Consider the following 16921-nt stretch of genomic DNA (forward strand, 5'->3'; position numbering starts at 1 on the left):
GAAGATGCACTATTTAAATATTTCTACATTTTGATTATTAGTTCACAGACTAAAATTAATTAAGAAATTGATCTCGCATGATGGCGCCACATGGTAGAGAATTTTAAGGGAATTTTTTTAAAAAAAAAGGTTTTCTAATATTTATAATAGTGAATTATAAATTAAAGACTAAGAAGGACAAAAAATAAAAAATATATATAAAATTTTTATGAACATATTATTATTAGAATACTAATAAATGGAATATGGTTTTATATCAAAAATCTGCGAAAGGGAATAAAAATGTAAGAAAGTGAGGATTTGTAAACAATATATGGTAAATATAATAAGAATTAAAAAAATCACTAAAAAAAAATTTTCACACAAAATTGTATACGAATGCGATTAAAATTTCAGTTTTCTTTGGGTTTTTCTATCAAAGCTTCATTTATTTACTTTATTATTTTTCGGTGTATCCACCACGAACATATGTTATAGGTTTTACTTCTTATATATTTTTTAATTCTCCCTATTCTGCTATTTTATTTATATTTTTAATACCATAATCTAAATCAAATGTTAAGTACTAACAAATCACATATTCTACATCATGCTACATATCACATCACAATATCAATCACGCATAAAGGGTTTGTAATTTAATGCGCCCTTGATTAGGGAAAGCCTGTTAATCACTATGATGATTAAGTTTTTATTTTGTGTAGGTAAAAGATTTAAATTATTACAAGAAGATTAAAAAGGATACTTTTCTTTGAAAACAGCAAGACAACTTATGACACGTAGTAAAGATATGAATTGTACCAGAGTTTTTTTTTTTTCATCATTGCCTGACATTTTTTCGTGTGGTGAAGATGTACATAATTCTGAATTTAATAGTTGAAGGGAAAATGAGGTTTCGCAGCATCACAAAAATTCTCTGAAATATAACTCAATTATTTGATGCAAAATCTTGGCCTATCAAAACAAGATCCAAACATTTAAGATAAAAAAGGCAAATAAAACTTCTAAAGAGTGAAGTTTCAAAAATACCTAACGTGGAAAAGAAAATCCTTCCATACATTGATCAAGATAGAAAATTTGTATACAGAGTGAGTTTGATCTAATTTTCAAAATGGAAGAAAGTGATAAAACTGCCAATGTGGATTATAAAACACTATGGGAACCCAATCCTATTTCTTACCAATTTCAGTTTATGGCGGATAAAGTGATTATGTTACAAATCGGGAATAATTCTAATTAAAAAAGTTTCTGGTATACTAAAACCTAAAAAAAAGCACATGTTTTGTTAGAGGAAAAAGATATTTAAGATGACATCCTTTTAATCAGAATATCGGAATTTAAAGTCGAACTACAAGCTCTGAAATATTGGAGATATGCAAAATCAAATTACCACCAAAATATTTAATGTAGAAAATCGTAAATACCGTTTTAATCGTAATATGTTTAATTCAACCAAAGGCTTGTCCATTCCATCAGCTTTCGAATGTGTCTACAATAAACAATATCAGTGTTCAAGTTCAAAAGAAGGTCAGCCTTTTGTTTGCACTAAATCCCTGAAATCGGCGTTCGTCAAAACAGAAAACAAAATGAAACTGCATTTATAATATAAAATATAAAATTGGAGATTCTATGCCATTTGTCAAATATTGAAATATGAGGTCAAAAGATTGAAAATATGTAAAAAGTTGTAAATGATGTAATACAAAATTGCCACTCAAATGTGTAAAAATAAATTCCCTATGCTTTCTATACATTTTTCCTATACTTAAATGCAAATTAAGAGGCACTGCGCGAATATTAATCATGTGCTAATTATAATAGAATAACAATACTCCATAGTTATAATGAGCGGAAATAGCAAGGAAAGGAGGCAACAATTTGACATTACTCGAAATAATTGTTTATTAAAAGAATATTTAAATTTAGGGGAAAAAACCATTTCTTTATTGCCTAGAGTTTACAAGACAAAATTAATACATTAAGAAGAAAAAAGAATATTGATCACCTCCTATACTTTTTATTTATAAAGCACGCCAAATCAATGATTACTTAATAAAAACATTAAGAAACATGATTAGCATGATTTTATTTATTTATTTTTGCCAATTCATATATTCAATCAATTTATGTAGCTTCCGTAGATATTTTAGTCGCTAGTTTCATTGTTTTCTTTTGCACGAATTTCATTTGCTATATTGCTTGCGTTTGTCGGACTTCTTTCTTCCCCCTCCCCCTAAAGATTTTTCTTTTTCTTCTCCTTGAACTTTTTCTTGCTTTTCTAAAGCTTCATAATCCCTTTTACATCCTAATTTAGTCTACAGAAGTAAATCTTTTGAAATCGGAAAATTTAAAACGCATACATAAAAGTTTATGACATCATACACACTTCTTAGACCAATTAAAGAATCTTCTTTCAGATTTTCAACAAGAACCACCTGAAGAATAGAATTTCAAAAGAATTTCTTCATATCCTTGTTGATACTAAAGATACCACAGACACACTGCCATTTGATCACTCAGGAATTATTTTTACCAAAAAATAAGGAAATTCTTTTGACTTCAAAATATTAGAATAGAAATAATGTAAACGAATTTTTCCATTAGATTAACCAATGTGTTTATAATCACTTTTTAGTTTTATGAGTAGAATCTCAAATTGGAACTTTGCACGTTCTAAACATGACAGAGAAATTTGTGATATAGAATAAAGAGGTTGAAGCAAATCTCCCATTCTTTTTTCACACAAGAATTCATTGTTCTTCAATAATTTTCAATATAGTTCTTCATATATATAGTTCATTATATATAGTTCTTCAATATAGTTTTTATTAATATCTATGACTCCAAAGCTTTCAACAAATAATTCTAAATCTATTATGTGGTTTAGTAGCTTTAATTATCTATAATCTAACATCTAAAATCTATTTTCTAATTCTTGATAATACAGTATATCATTAAATACAGAATGACATTTATTTAGGAACACGAAAACAGACATGAACAATAAGTTATTCACCTCTACATCTCGAATTAGACATCACAAATCTGAATAGCTAAGAATTAAAAAAAAAAAGTATCAAAGTTCTAGGAAAACTGCGCATGCGCCGGTTTCCATGGCAACCATAGATGAAAAAGGGAAAAAAGACGTCTAAGACAGAACAGTACACAAATGTAAAACACTGTTGAAAAGCCTCTTTTTTCAATTTCAGTAGCTCTACTTATATTCAAATAGCAGAAGTCCCTATTCCAAAATCCTTTTTTTTTCTCAGTCTTAGATTTTTAGGAACATCTAGCTCTATCGAAAATAGGCTATATAATTTTTTTGCTTCGTCAATTATGCACCTTTTGACAATATTTTTCGTCAACTGTTTCACAAGAATGAAAAGATTTTCATATAAAAAAAGGTATCATTGGTTCATATGTCTGAAATTTTTTGTACAATGGCTGAGGAATATTAGCAATATAAAAGAAGTTAACCTGAGCCTGAATGCTTTTATCCCGACAAATATTTACAATGTTATCAATCGTGGAAGATCCAGCAAACATATTTTAATACTGAATCAATGTATTTCTTTTATGTTGTAAAGACCTTTTAGAGTACGTTCGCAAACACATACATTTTCAACTCAGTGGATAGGTTAAAACTTCAATGAAAATTCATTAGAACATGTAACTTCCAGGAAATCGATATATCCATTTGGACTATAAATATTCTATATAATATTTTTAAAGTAACGTTTACTATCTATCGAGTACATGTCCACACTAAAACACTCCATGAATTATGTGTAGTCGAAAAGTACCTAAATCTAAAATTTTAAAGTCATTCCTGCACGAAAGTTCTTCTTCGACATATTTCTAAAATTCTGAATTTACATTTGGTTCATTCCTATTAAATTGTAAAAGCAATTTTATGTCTAAGTTTGATATAACTTCTTTAAAATTCGCAAATAATTCTTGAGCAATGGTGTGTCTTAAAAATACTGATTTCTAATATCTTGTGGTGACTCTATTGCTTGATTCACACCAATATCTTACAATAAGATACATTTGGCATTTTTGTAAAACGCAGTTCAAAGCTTCATCAAAGCATATTAAAATTTTTTTTTACTATAAAATGGCTTCTGAAGAAATTATTGCAAAAAAAATAAATATTGCAAAAATAGAGCTAAACTGTAACAAATAATATACGACATTTTTGTATGACCTAAGATATATTTTTTTGGCTATTCCACTGCCAGTGAATACACGTGAAAATATTTCCGATGTACCACTGAATGTATTAAAGGGTGAATGTGACGCAACAAATTCAAATGCCCATAAAAGTTCAGTTTTAAATGATTGTTTTTGAACTAAACAGTTCGACATTGGCTTATTTTCGTGCATCAAATTTGACTTTTTTTTCCCATGCCATCTTCTTCTGTGTTCCTTTCAGTTACAAAATCCAATACCGATTATGACTTTTTTAAAAACTAACATGCAATTTTATATCTTTTCCTCTTTTGGCATAATTAGTAAAAAAGCTTATTTTCCCATATTACTTGAACTTATTATCTTCTTGAAAAGTGAGCAGTACTCAGCAAATGGATTTTGCGGAACTTCTCTAATCCCTTCAGAGAGTCATAATTAGCATCTTTATCAATCCATTCCGAGTTAAATGTGGAATGGATGGACAGCTCATTATTTACAATAAAATCTCTAATCTACTCTGAATAAAATCACAATTTTACAAATAATATACAAAATATTCAATAAAATCATGTGTGATCGACTAAACACAACCGCGATGCTCCCGCAGATTGAATGTTGATAGTCACACCAAAGAAATTTATTCCATTTTCTCATGTAGTTTCAGCAATTTCGCGCATACTCATTAGTTGCAATTCGGGAACAATTGCTTCTGAAAAGAAATTGGACTAAACTATAGAGAAAAAAAGAAGAGGCAATTGCTTCTGAAAAGAAATTGGACTAAACTATAGAGAAAAAAAGAAGAGGCGGTAGAAAAGGGGTTTCTGTGATTACACAATTGCAAATGATATTTCGTTGCTGGAAATTTTGGATATAGTGTAATATATTCTTGTAATGTTTAGAGATCGGCATTTCTCAGATAGAAAAAGGAACTAAGAAACTTCAGATATCAAAATTTACAAGTTTCTTTGCATTTTCCTTGCATTTTTAGATGATTTAAAAAATTTTTGTATTTCCCGGTGCTGGGGCAACCCTGTAATAGATATAATAGATAAGTTATAAAAGTTGGATACTGAAATTAATTACAGTTTATATGAAAAAATTGTATTTCTAAATTAGAAGCAAAATGTTCATTAAAGTATATATAAATGCTCTATTGAATTATCTAATACATTCACAATAAACCTAAACTCAAAAAATCACGGGATATATTCTTAGAAAACATATAGCAAAAAGTTTCATGTTATAATTACCCAATTTGATGTAAAAATTATGTTTGTATTCTATATTTGTATACAGAGTTTACAAATGGTACGATTCAAATATAATAGCATTTGTATTTGAATCATATCATTTGTATTCGATTTGATGCATGTTGGTGTGAGATTCTAGTTTGAAGCTGAAAACTACAGCAATAAAAGCTAAAAAATTCAGCGAGTTCATAAAAAAGTAGTGTGAGATAAAATCACTTCAAAAGTAGCAAAAATTCTTGTTCTAATACTTTCAAAATGGTTCAAAGAGTTAACAAACGTCCTGATTGATTTTTAGCTACCTCGAACCTAAAAATTACTAGTAATCAAAAATACTCTAAATGTGTTATTTCTATTAAATGGAAACATTTTGAGTTCGGTAAATATGAATTCGAATTTCAATAATTTAAACTTCTAATTGATTTAAAATGTTTAATTTTGCTGACATATAAATGTATTTGTAAACGTATAACTAAAAGTGTAAACATTTTTTACACGTATTGAAATTTAATAGTGAGAAATATTTTCATGTTAGTGATTCTTTGAGCTGCGTAGAAGCTCCTTTTCCCTCCGTATATTAATAATTGTGTTTTATATGATCAATTTAATTTTATATTTTATCAGAATTTTTATTCGAAGGTATTTAGGTTCAATGGGATTAAAAAGTTAATTTAATACTATTGCTGTAACAGTTGTTAACATTTTTATTAAGGAGAATATTGATGGTATGGAATTCTATTATCATAATATTATAACATTTCGTGACTTTAATCACTAAGTTCAAACTTAAAGATAATCAATTGATCATTCATCACTGGTCTTATAAATTCCCAAGCAAACAGAACTGAAAATTTGGCTTGTATTTTCCTTGAGTAGCACTAGAAAAATTGATCATTCAGAATTGCAATGCAACAACAGAGAAATAAGATGAAATATAAGCACATTTAATTTTAAACTATTAATTTTTTTCCTCATGACAAAACAAGAATCTTATTTACATCATCACTTAAATAAAATTTATAGATTAAAAATCATTCACTCTTTATTATTTAAAATGAATCTTTGAGAATTTTAAAAGCAACGAATAAAAATAGTTTTGACGTTGTTGGATAAGAATGGTATAAAGCAATGCCAATTTGCTGTTTATAAATAAGGATGAAAATCACATTTTAATGTATAAAACAAAAATATATTTTTATTCAAAATATTAAACAAAATTAATGTGATTGATTAAATTACAGGTCATGTTAATATTAAGTAATACTTTTTAATTGGTTATTTGTTTTTGATAAGGTAAAAATTATTCGGTATTTATTTGTTTCCAACAAAAAATATCACCTCTAAAAACTTTTTAATAACTTATTTGAACTATTATTCCTTTTTGTTTCGGCAACATTTTTCATTATTATTATTTTGCAGAATCGTTTGCGTTTATTCTTCTTCTTGTTAAATTTATTTAGAATTCTTATTGCATAAATATTTATGTGAAGATACTGTATATTAATGAGAAAAAAATGCTAATAGTTTAAACGATATCCAGATGGTTTTTAAATATAAGAATTTATAGATATTATATGAATGATAATATAATATACAATAAAATATGCAATTCTGTAAACTGATGAGTGAATTTTACAAGCTGCTAATAATATTTGGAAAGTGTTCAAAGGTAGCTCTGAATAAGTACTTAAGATTCTATTAGGCGGTTTCTATTTTTCTTTTCTTTCTTTTTTCTTTTTTTCTTTTGTTCCAAGTATAAAATTCGTCAGTTTACCTTATTGGATAACTCGGAATAATTCGATATGTGGATTGTTAATGACGAGGTAATAATTACTTTTCAGGTAAGTATTATAATTTCACATATATTTTATATACGAAAGATGTACACATATATTTAAATTTTATGGAGATAATTAACATTTTCGAATTTCATTATTGGGAATTGTTCGTTAAAGTAAGAAGGTTTGTTTTTCAAAATTAAAAATGACTACACATATTGTAATAATTAATTTTAAAATAATGTAACAAAGATGAATTTTTAATGTTCAGAAAAAAAAAGTATATCTCGAAACATACTTTTAAAATTTGATTTCTAATTCCTCAAATGCGCACTTATGGTTTACTACATTTGGGTAACTTCAAACGCCATTTTCTTAAAGTTAACCATGCTACTTTTCTTTTATATAACCAATACATAAAATATATTCTGATAATCCTTTTTTTTCGCATATCACAATATTTAGTAATTCTTAAGAACATTGCTTTTCAGTTAGTAACAAATATAATCGAATGGTTAAGAAGAATTATTAATTCAAAATTGTGAATAAATTATTCAGTCTAATTATTGTAAATATTTTATCTAGTTATATCTGGTTGCCAAAATATTGTTGGAGCTGAATGCAAAATCTCTACTAGTAATAAAGATGAATGTGTATGTATTTTCCCTTTATACAAGCCAGACTGTTTGAGCTAAGAAACTTGGCACAAATATACTTTGAAGGCGGAAAATGTGCACTTAGATGCGAATTTTTTGAAAACTGAATTAAAAATTAAGAAAAATTCTGCAATAAATTCCAAAAATATTATAACATCAAAATTATTTTTACATCATCTTTAAATTTAAAAAAAAAATATCTTCTCAATACTAGTTTAATATTCCATAAATTCTTTCAAAATTTTGGCAATTTTTTTGCCTAGTTTAATCTTTTTTTCAATGCTAATTGCCTGAATATCAATTCAAGAAAGATTACACTTTGCTATGATATTCAAATCTTTTTCATTGTTTTATCAAATACGTATTTAATCAATAATTTATTTCGTTGTTAAAAGCCAGTAAAGCAAGGAATCTGTTTAATACCTGCGTAATTTAACTAGGAATAAGAAAGAGGAATTACAGTACCAAGAAAGAGGATAACTGAGAGGATACTTAAGTTATAAATAGCACTATGATGTCATGAGACTGGTTTCAATTAGAAAGGTTCATGTGCATAATGAACAAAGCATTTGCTGAAACATATTTTTTTGACGAAATCATCGACATGAAGTTATGCATAAGACATTTAATTGAAATTAAATGCAACCATTATCCCCAGTACACAAGCTGGTCTCCAAAGGCAGATAGTTAGACACTAAAGATTTTTTTTGAATTAAATATTTTTCGAAAGACTCAAAATGATTAAGTACTTGGAATGTGTGAAATTAAAAACAAAGTATGAGTATTATTTAATTCTGGCTCTGAGTATATTTAAATGAATAAATTTTAACTAAATGCAGTTTTCAAAATCAAACTTTAGAAAATTATACATTCTTATATGGACTTCACTATTAAATCTGTAAAATTATTTTTAAATTAATGACAAAATAAACCAAGGAAAAGAAATTTTTAATTCTATATAAAATGTTCCTATGGTAGTCATCTATCGGTATACAAGCTATTTATCGGATGATTATTTATAACAATAATTTCAAGCCATAAAAATAAGAATATATCCTTAACAACACTAAAACTTTGTAATGTAAAAAAAATGTTAAAACTTTATCTGTGCTTATAAAAGTGTAGTGGAAAATTTTTAAGTATAGTAAATGTTTTGATTTTTGAGAATTGCAAAAATATTTAAGGTATTTAGGTATTTTAATTTTTGTATTTTAAAAATAGAATTTGAAATATGGCAATAAAATATGAAATATGATATTAAAAAATAAAGAGATTCAAATTTATAATCGGAAGTGCTTGGTAAAGTTTTAAAATTGATTCACTTATCTTCATATTTAAAAAATTATAAATGAATAAAAATATACTTTTCTTTTATTACATATGAGTAGGGAGCTGGAATAGTAATTTCTTAATCTATAAAATTCCCTAATTTAGCAAAGAGATTTTCAGCTTCATTGTCTGAGCTACTAACATGCATTCTCATCCAAGTCAATCACGAGCATAAAAAGTCAGCTATCGGTCCAGTGATTTCCCTACACAGCGTTTTATTCAATAATACATGTGGTATCACGTACGCCGATATTTACAGACAGTATACCAACCTGTAAACCTTACCATGCTAAAAATATCTTTTGACTTTTAGTAACAAAAGCAAGTTAAGGTTCAGCTAGAATAAAATCTGAACATTTTAAATCACAAATTTTTCCTTATTAGTCTTTTTTATTATTTGATTACATTTAAAAGGAAGTAATAATAAATTTTATAAAACTATTTGTCTTAAAAAGTAACGCACAAAAATAAAGAATTTCAAAAACTTTATTTTTACATAATAAACTAAATCTTCTCTTTCGCTTCATGAAAGATTGTCTGTATATTAATATGATAATGTAATAAACATTTGTTTCAGTTCAACATAATATGCTTTCCATGTTGTGATTGCATTTAATAGTTTTAAGATTTAAATTTAAATTTTAATACTAAATAGATAAATAACTTAATAAATAGAAAATTATAATTAGATTTCGAAAAATAGAATTAAAATAAAAAGAATAAGAAAATTATTTCATCAAAAATGAAAAGTCCTATCATATCTGGGATATTAATTAACGTAATAAATTAAGCTAGATTTCATCTCTTTTTAACATCAAATTCACCGAAGCACCTTTGAACTCAACATTCATCAACGTCTACCGCATCCATCCTTTGAGAACCACGACTTTCTCATTTGTAAGACAGGTGCTATCCCCTCTGGAAGTAGTAGACGGCGACGATGAACGGTAAATTAGTCACTCATGCCAGCGGTCTCTTTCCACTCCAGTGAAAAAAACAAAAATAAAAGTTTTGGGTCCTTCTCCAAGTTTCTAAGGCTTCACTCCCACCAGCCGACGTCAGTATCAAACAAACTCACAGCCAGGATGAAAGCATCTGCCTCCAGAACACCGAATGCGGTTACTTCCAGCAGTTGAGCTCAGAGACCTCTGATGTTTCAAACAATGGCTTATTGACACTATGATGCAAAATTGAAAACATCAGAGGAAAAAGATGGAGCTGATTAAATGGCTTACAGCTTTTTTTGCGGTAATAGGATTGTGCTGTGCTCTACCTGGCCGCATTCATATTGGTAAGATTTTAGTATTTGAAGACTTTTTACAATGGTACATGTTGTTTTTGTTGTTGTGCTATACGTTCGATATGAACTTTGATTAATAATTCGATATTAACTTTGTTTAATAAATCAAATTTATGATTCAGTATTAATTTTGGAAGTAAGTTTTACTTTTAATTAATTACTTCTTAAAATAACCTGGTTATTATTTTGCTTTTAAGCATTTTGTTTTTTAGTAAAAAAATAATAATAAAATCCAAAATTATATTTCACACTTAATCATCGCATAATGCAGCATGCGGGCATCGAATTACGCTTCCCATATTTATAAGCTTAAATTAAATCATTCGAAGACGCTGTAATTCGATACAGAATTGCACATAATCTTCAAAAATCTCAAGTATTCTATATATATTTTTTACGGAATCAATAAGACAGTATATTTTCAGAAAGAAAGACAGCATCTAATTAGATAAAAATAACAAAACGAGGGAAGGCTAATAGAAAGAAAGAAAGAGAAGAAATATTTTTACTGATAATAAATATAGCGTTAGAAAATTTGAAAACTACTAACAAATAGATTGTTGAATTTTTACTTGAACTTTAATAACGAAGAAATTGCATAATTTGTTCAAATGCTTTCTAAACTTCAATAGAAGACAAAAGAATGAAATATCCGTGCTGGCAATCTTTACCTAATGCAAAAGATAAGCAAATGATCCGCAACAATGAAATTACATCTGAATTCATTTCGCTTTTGCTAAATCGACAGTTTCTAACAAAGATTAAATCCGTTTGATTAGAGTGTCATGGACCATTAACAAATTAGTTGGCAAGCGCCATTAGTAGCTTCGGATTAATTAATGCCATTATCTATCGGTCTATAATAACTAAAATATTAGTGTTTGCTCAAATTTTTTTAATCATTTTTTTGTTAGGATGAAGATTTTAGGACAATTTTAATTATACAAACAAATGTTATCTTTTCTAACGATTTTAATTTTCCAACAAATATTTTTACTATCAAATAAAATGTAAATGGGCTCAAAACATTTTGTAATACCTAAATAAAATATGTAATACATTTAATTTTATAATGAATGTTTTTAAGATATTTACTGAGAGTGTTATTTTTTTCTAATTTGAGTTATTATCAAAATTTTCTGATTATTCTACTGAAAATAATTTCTAATAATTCCGCTTAAAACAGTTTTAGACCAAAATAAGTTATCTTAAATAAAAACAAAATGTAAGATAGAGATGACGATGCAGTTGTGAGCAAACAATAAGCAATTCACTTATGGGAACTGGGTTATTTTCCGATAACGAAAATTACCGAAATTTGAGTTGTAAATAGATGGAGTTTTCAGGAAATATTGTATTAATTGTGAAATTTACAATATATCGAACGGATGAGTATTTTTACTATAAAAATCATAAAAATATTTTTTTCGAATATGTATAGTGATTTGTTAATCTTCATGCTCATTGCCAAAAATTGGTACATTCAGCAAAAATAATTCTAGATAAAATCACTTCAAAATTGGCATAACATGTGAGTATATATGCAATGACCTCACTTTCAGTTAATATACTCAAAATTAAAAAGAATTGAAAATATTTATTGTCATGTAATTTGAAAATCTAAAAGTATGATATTTTTCATTATAAATTGTCTTTTCAAAATACCTGGGCGTAAATAAATAGGTTTAAAATAGATAAATAAAGTTAGTAATTATAGTAGCATGAGATTATGATTACAAATAAAAAAATTTCATCTATGTGTTTTGAAAATCATGTTTTGTGTAACAGGCATAAAATTGTATCTTTCTACCATAGAACTCCCATAAGATACATTTTCAAATGTTATTTTATGAGTTTTCAGCCTTTTAAAACTATACATATTATACATTTCCGCAATCATAACCATTTATTTTATAAGACTAGAAAAAAAAAATCAATTTTTAAAAGCAAAAAAAAAAAAAAAAAAAAAAAAAACGATACCGTCCCAGAAGCTTTGACATAAACTGCAAGGTATGATTCAATGAAACAGCTATATTATTAAAGTTATTTGCAGCTTATTAGTAGTTTTTAAAAATAAATACAATAAATAAGTTTTTTACATGCGAAATCTCTATTAGATCGATACACTATCCTGAAAGAATTTTCAATTTTCTTTTGCATGAGTAAATATCAGAAATATAATTTGGGGCTACTAATATCACTTTCCACCGTTTAACTTTTTTTGTCTTTCCTGGAGATTGCAACTTATTAAATGGAAAGAAAATTTTTTTTTCCTGCGTTTAAAATAATATTGTCGAAATAATCCCATAATAATTTCAACTTCGGTTCTTTTATGTGGTTTCTCACTGCTGTTTCGAAAATGCAACCATTTTTTTCAGAGCTAAAATTATTTTATTTCCAGGAATTCTTTATTGTGACTTTAATTTTTTAAAAACACCTCATTATATTTTTAAGTTGTAAATTATTTCATACCACTCTGCATCGATTGGAATTAAATCGTAAAACTCTCGAGGTGAATGAAATTGCTCATATATTTTTCAAAGATGTTCATATATTTAATCCTTTACCTTTAATCCTTCATTACTTTGTAAGAAAAAATTTCAAATGCATTATTTATAGGTATTTTATATTTAAAATTTTTCATTTAGTACGAATTAATAAATTCCTAAATTAATAATTAAAATTAATCGTCCTCTATTCGTATCCGATTTTTTTTTGACATTTAAGCCATATCCTATCTTCCTCCTTAAAACCGAAAATGCATAGAAAAGAGAATGCACCAGACTTAAAAAGAATTACCTACAGATGTTTGTTATCATACAAAGACGGATGTTCAGATGACACATATTTAAAAAGCATGACACATCGTTTACGGATTTCGGTTTATAATTATCTAATAAAATTCACCATTCCGGCTTCTATATTAATATGAAATAAATTATTTTTATATTACATGCTTTAATATTTATTATGAACCAATGAGATTGTTAATCTGTTCTAATGACAGATAAGTTTATTAAATACTTCAAATCGAAATTTAAATAAAAAAGAACTTGTTTTCATTTTGAACTCTTAGATCTATTAGTGAATAATAAAATCGGTAATTTTTTAAAAATTATTCTTTGTTGGTTAGATTAAGAATAGCATAGTTATTAAACAAATTAAAGGGTTAACTTTTGCTTTGAAAGTTAAATTAATTGTTGATATTTAAAAAAAAAACTAGTTTGAACTATTAGACTTTTTCTTTGAACTCATTTTTCAAGTATATTTTTGTGAACTCTAAATATTTCTCTATAGTCATTTGACTACTCAATTGCAGATTCCTTACAATACCTTGTTTATTCCCATTAAGCTTGATTGCATTTCCACAAATTTTAATTAATAAAACAATGTTATTATCATTTTCAAGTAAATTATAATCCTTAATGCATTACTGTTGGATTTTATTTTATAAATTCCCAACTTATGAGTCCTGCTGATTCGCCGAAATTAATGGTTGCTAAAAATTTCAATTAAATGTTTTTATAACTTGATCTTAAGAATTACTTCTTCAAAACACTTTTAGTTTCGAATTTTGCCAAAAATATATTATTTTACAGTCTTTATACTATTCTGTTCAACTGTGCTAAGCATTTCTGAATTTTCGGTTCATATTTTCATACGTTCAATTATGTCACTGGAAAGATAAAAAAATGTTGGGCATATTTTAAAGAAGTTTTCATAATTGTTTGAAGTGTTGAGCTTACTTTAAAAAGTTTTCATCAATGTTTGGTTTTGAAGTGAAACCTTAATTGCAAGCACAACATGATTTTTTAAAAAATTTTCATTAAAAGCATGTCTTATACTGAAAGCTATTCAACATGAAAAATACTCATCTTGATACTCACTCTTAATCATCAACAATGAGAAATAATGCAACAATGAAAACGATTTGAGCTTCCCTTCAACCTTTAAACATATTGTTGTAAAATATACTTTAAATATTTTTAGAAATTAAATAAAATTAGGAAACATTGATGATGAATAATATCATAAAAATGTTTTTTTTTAAATTTTAAATTGACGTAAACGCAATAAAGCTAGGGTATAAAAACTTCCAAATTTCTGTACTTTTAAAATAATTCAAATTCTTTTTAAAAATTAAAAAAAAAATTCACCCCGAAGTGCATATTTCCGTCTTCAAAAATATATGCCCAGTTCTAAAAATATCAGTAATTATTAAATTATAGTTTATAGAACGCCAATGCACACACAGAAATGAACACTAATCCCTCCTTATTATTAGTAGAGACTTTTCTTCCTTCTAATTTGAGATCACATATCAATGTTACATTACGTTTAAAGCAGGGGATTAATATTGAAATAATAATAAAAATAATGTGTAAAATTGATTTCAATTCTTTAAAATCTTTATCATGTTTCGGATATTTTGAATATATATGTATTTTTCAATGCTTTTTAAACTGGTATACTAATTGAATCGTTTTACTCTTATTTAATCGCTAAGAAAATATTTTAACCGTGAAGTAATTTTTTTTCTGTGCACCCATACGATTTTAATCAAACAATGCGCATAATATCTAATATTTTTTTTAAAATCCTGTTTTCACCGTTCAGAGATTCAGACTTAAAGAAATCGAATACTTTGTTTTAAGATTTAAATTTCATGGTAATTTTTCTTAAGCATATAGTAATAATATGAAAAAAAAACATCTTGAATATTTTGTTAAACAGTATGCAAAAGAAATGGCAGATGATTTAGTTTAGGATGTGCTTTATTCTTCGTTATCCCATACATAAACTATTAGAAACTAATGGCAGAAGTAAAAACGCATTTTTACTGAAGAAACATTTTTTAAAAGCCCAACTTAAATGCAGAAAAATTTTAATAAGCTAAATATAAGTAAATTTTTAAATAAATTTTCAAGTAAATTTATAATAAATTTTTTGCTTAGCAATTCACTGCCACATTTAAATTTGCTTCAAATACAACATTTTTTTATTATAATTTTAGCTAAAGTCACTACAGCCGTAAGAAGTAACAAGGAAGTTTCAAAGATTTACAAAGCTCTTCCTAGTTTATTTTGAAAACTGACAGTAAAGAATTTATCTATGAAAAATACGACTTGCTGAAAAATTGAATCTTAATTCCTTGCAGTTAATCACTTGGAGGGCACCTGTCCTAAGTTTGGCAAGATGATTGTGAATTGGATTTTTAAAAATACCTGAATGTAAGATTAGTGTTAAACTGTTATAAACAGAAAGAAAGACAGGAAGTTCTAAATATTGCTGTAGAATCAAAATTTTCGCAAAACGTTTTTAATATTATTATTCCGTGAAAGTTTTAAGCCATAAATAAAGACTTTATTTCAGTTGAGAGAAAATTCAATTTTATCAAGGTCCCATTTTATAAGTAATTGTATAAACAAAAATTGCGAAAATGTAAACATTATTTAAATGTTAATAAATTTTCTCTGAATAACTCTACTAATAATATAAGGAAATATGTTTATGTGCCTTTGTGTGTGTATTTCAGTACTTTATAAACCAGAACAATTTAACCAAGATCTGTCGTATTTGGCAGATATATAATTTAAAAGCTAGAAATATGAATCTCGAGACGATTTTTTTTTAAAATTTTAAATCAATTAAAAATCAAGTAAAATTTGGACTTTTTTCAGTAAGAAATCTCAAAAATATATTACAAAAATTCTTTCCATATTGTTGAAATATTTTAAAAATTACATTTTTAATGACTCTAATCTAAATGTTATACAGTTTTTCATCTACAAAATTTTTAACAATAGTTTTTTTGTTAAGATAAAATATAAATTCTTTTTATTTATATCAAATATTTGATCACGTTATTTTCTTCCAGTGATGACAGCTTTCCATTATGTTATATCATATAAGAGAGATTTAATTGTAATTAAACATTATCAATACTCCTGATGATGTAGCTGGTCTCCAAAGGTGACTAGTTTCAAAACATTGTCAAACAGTTCTGCATTACAATAACGTAGTCAGTTTTGAAACTAACAATAGTTTCGCCGCAGTTCTGAAACAAGCCGTAGTTTCGTAATAGCTCTGAAAAAAATCGCTAAAGATGAATATTTTCAAAATATATTTAAAGAATTTTCCTTTAAAAAAGTAGCACAGTTTTCTTTTAAAACAAATAAAATTAATTTATTAAGAATTCTTTTAATAAATTTTTTAAAGATTCTGTACAGTTAATCCTGATTCTGTTTTAATTTATACATCTGAAATGATTCATGATCATAAAGATTCAAGAGGAGGATTTGAAATGCTTTTAAAAGATAATATCTTTATTTATTCTTTCAATTTATGAGATGATAAAAGTGCAAAAAAAGATAATTTGAAAAATGTTACCGCAAATCTCTACTAAAGTTTCTAATTATT

General features: G+C 26.4%; 1 protein-coding gene across 1 annotated transcript in view; it reads left to right on the forward strand.

Annotated features, from left to right (window-relative positions):
- The first annotated feature begins 10251 nt into the window (after positions 1 to 10251).
- The window catches only part of LOC129968801 (glutamate receptor ionotropic, kainate 2-like), a 46204-nt gene continuing 39534 nt past the window's right edge, over positions 10252 to 16921 (forward strand). The window contains exon 1 of the mRNA XM_056083058.1: positions 10252 to 10492. Coding sequence (XP_055939033.1) covers positions 10414 to 10492 — 79 coding nt within the window. The 5' untranslated portion in view covers positions 10252 to 10413. The remainder of the gene's footprint in view (positions 10493 to 16921) is intronic.

This window comes from Argiope bruennichi, chromosome 5, assembly GCF_947563725.1.
Source record: "Argiope bruennichi chromosome 5, qqArgBrue1.1, whole genome shotgun sequence".
In the NCBI taxonomy this organism is placed as follows: Eukaryota; Metazoa; Arthropoda; class Arachnida; order Araneae; family Araneidae; genus Argiope; species Argiope bruennichi.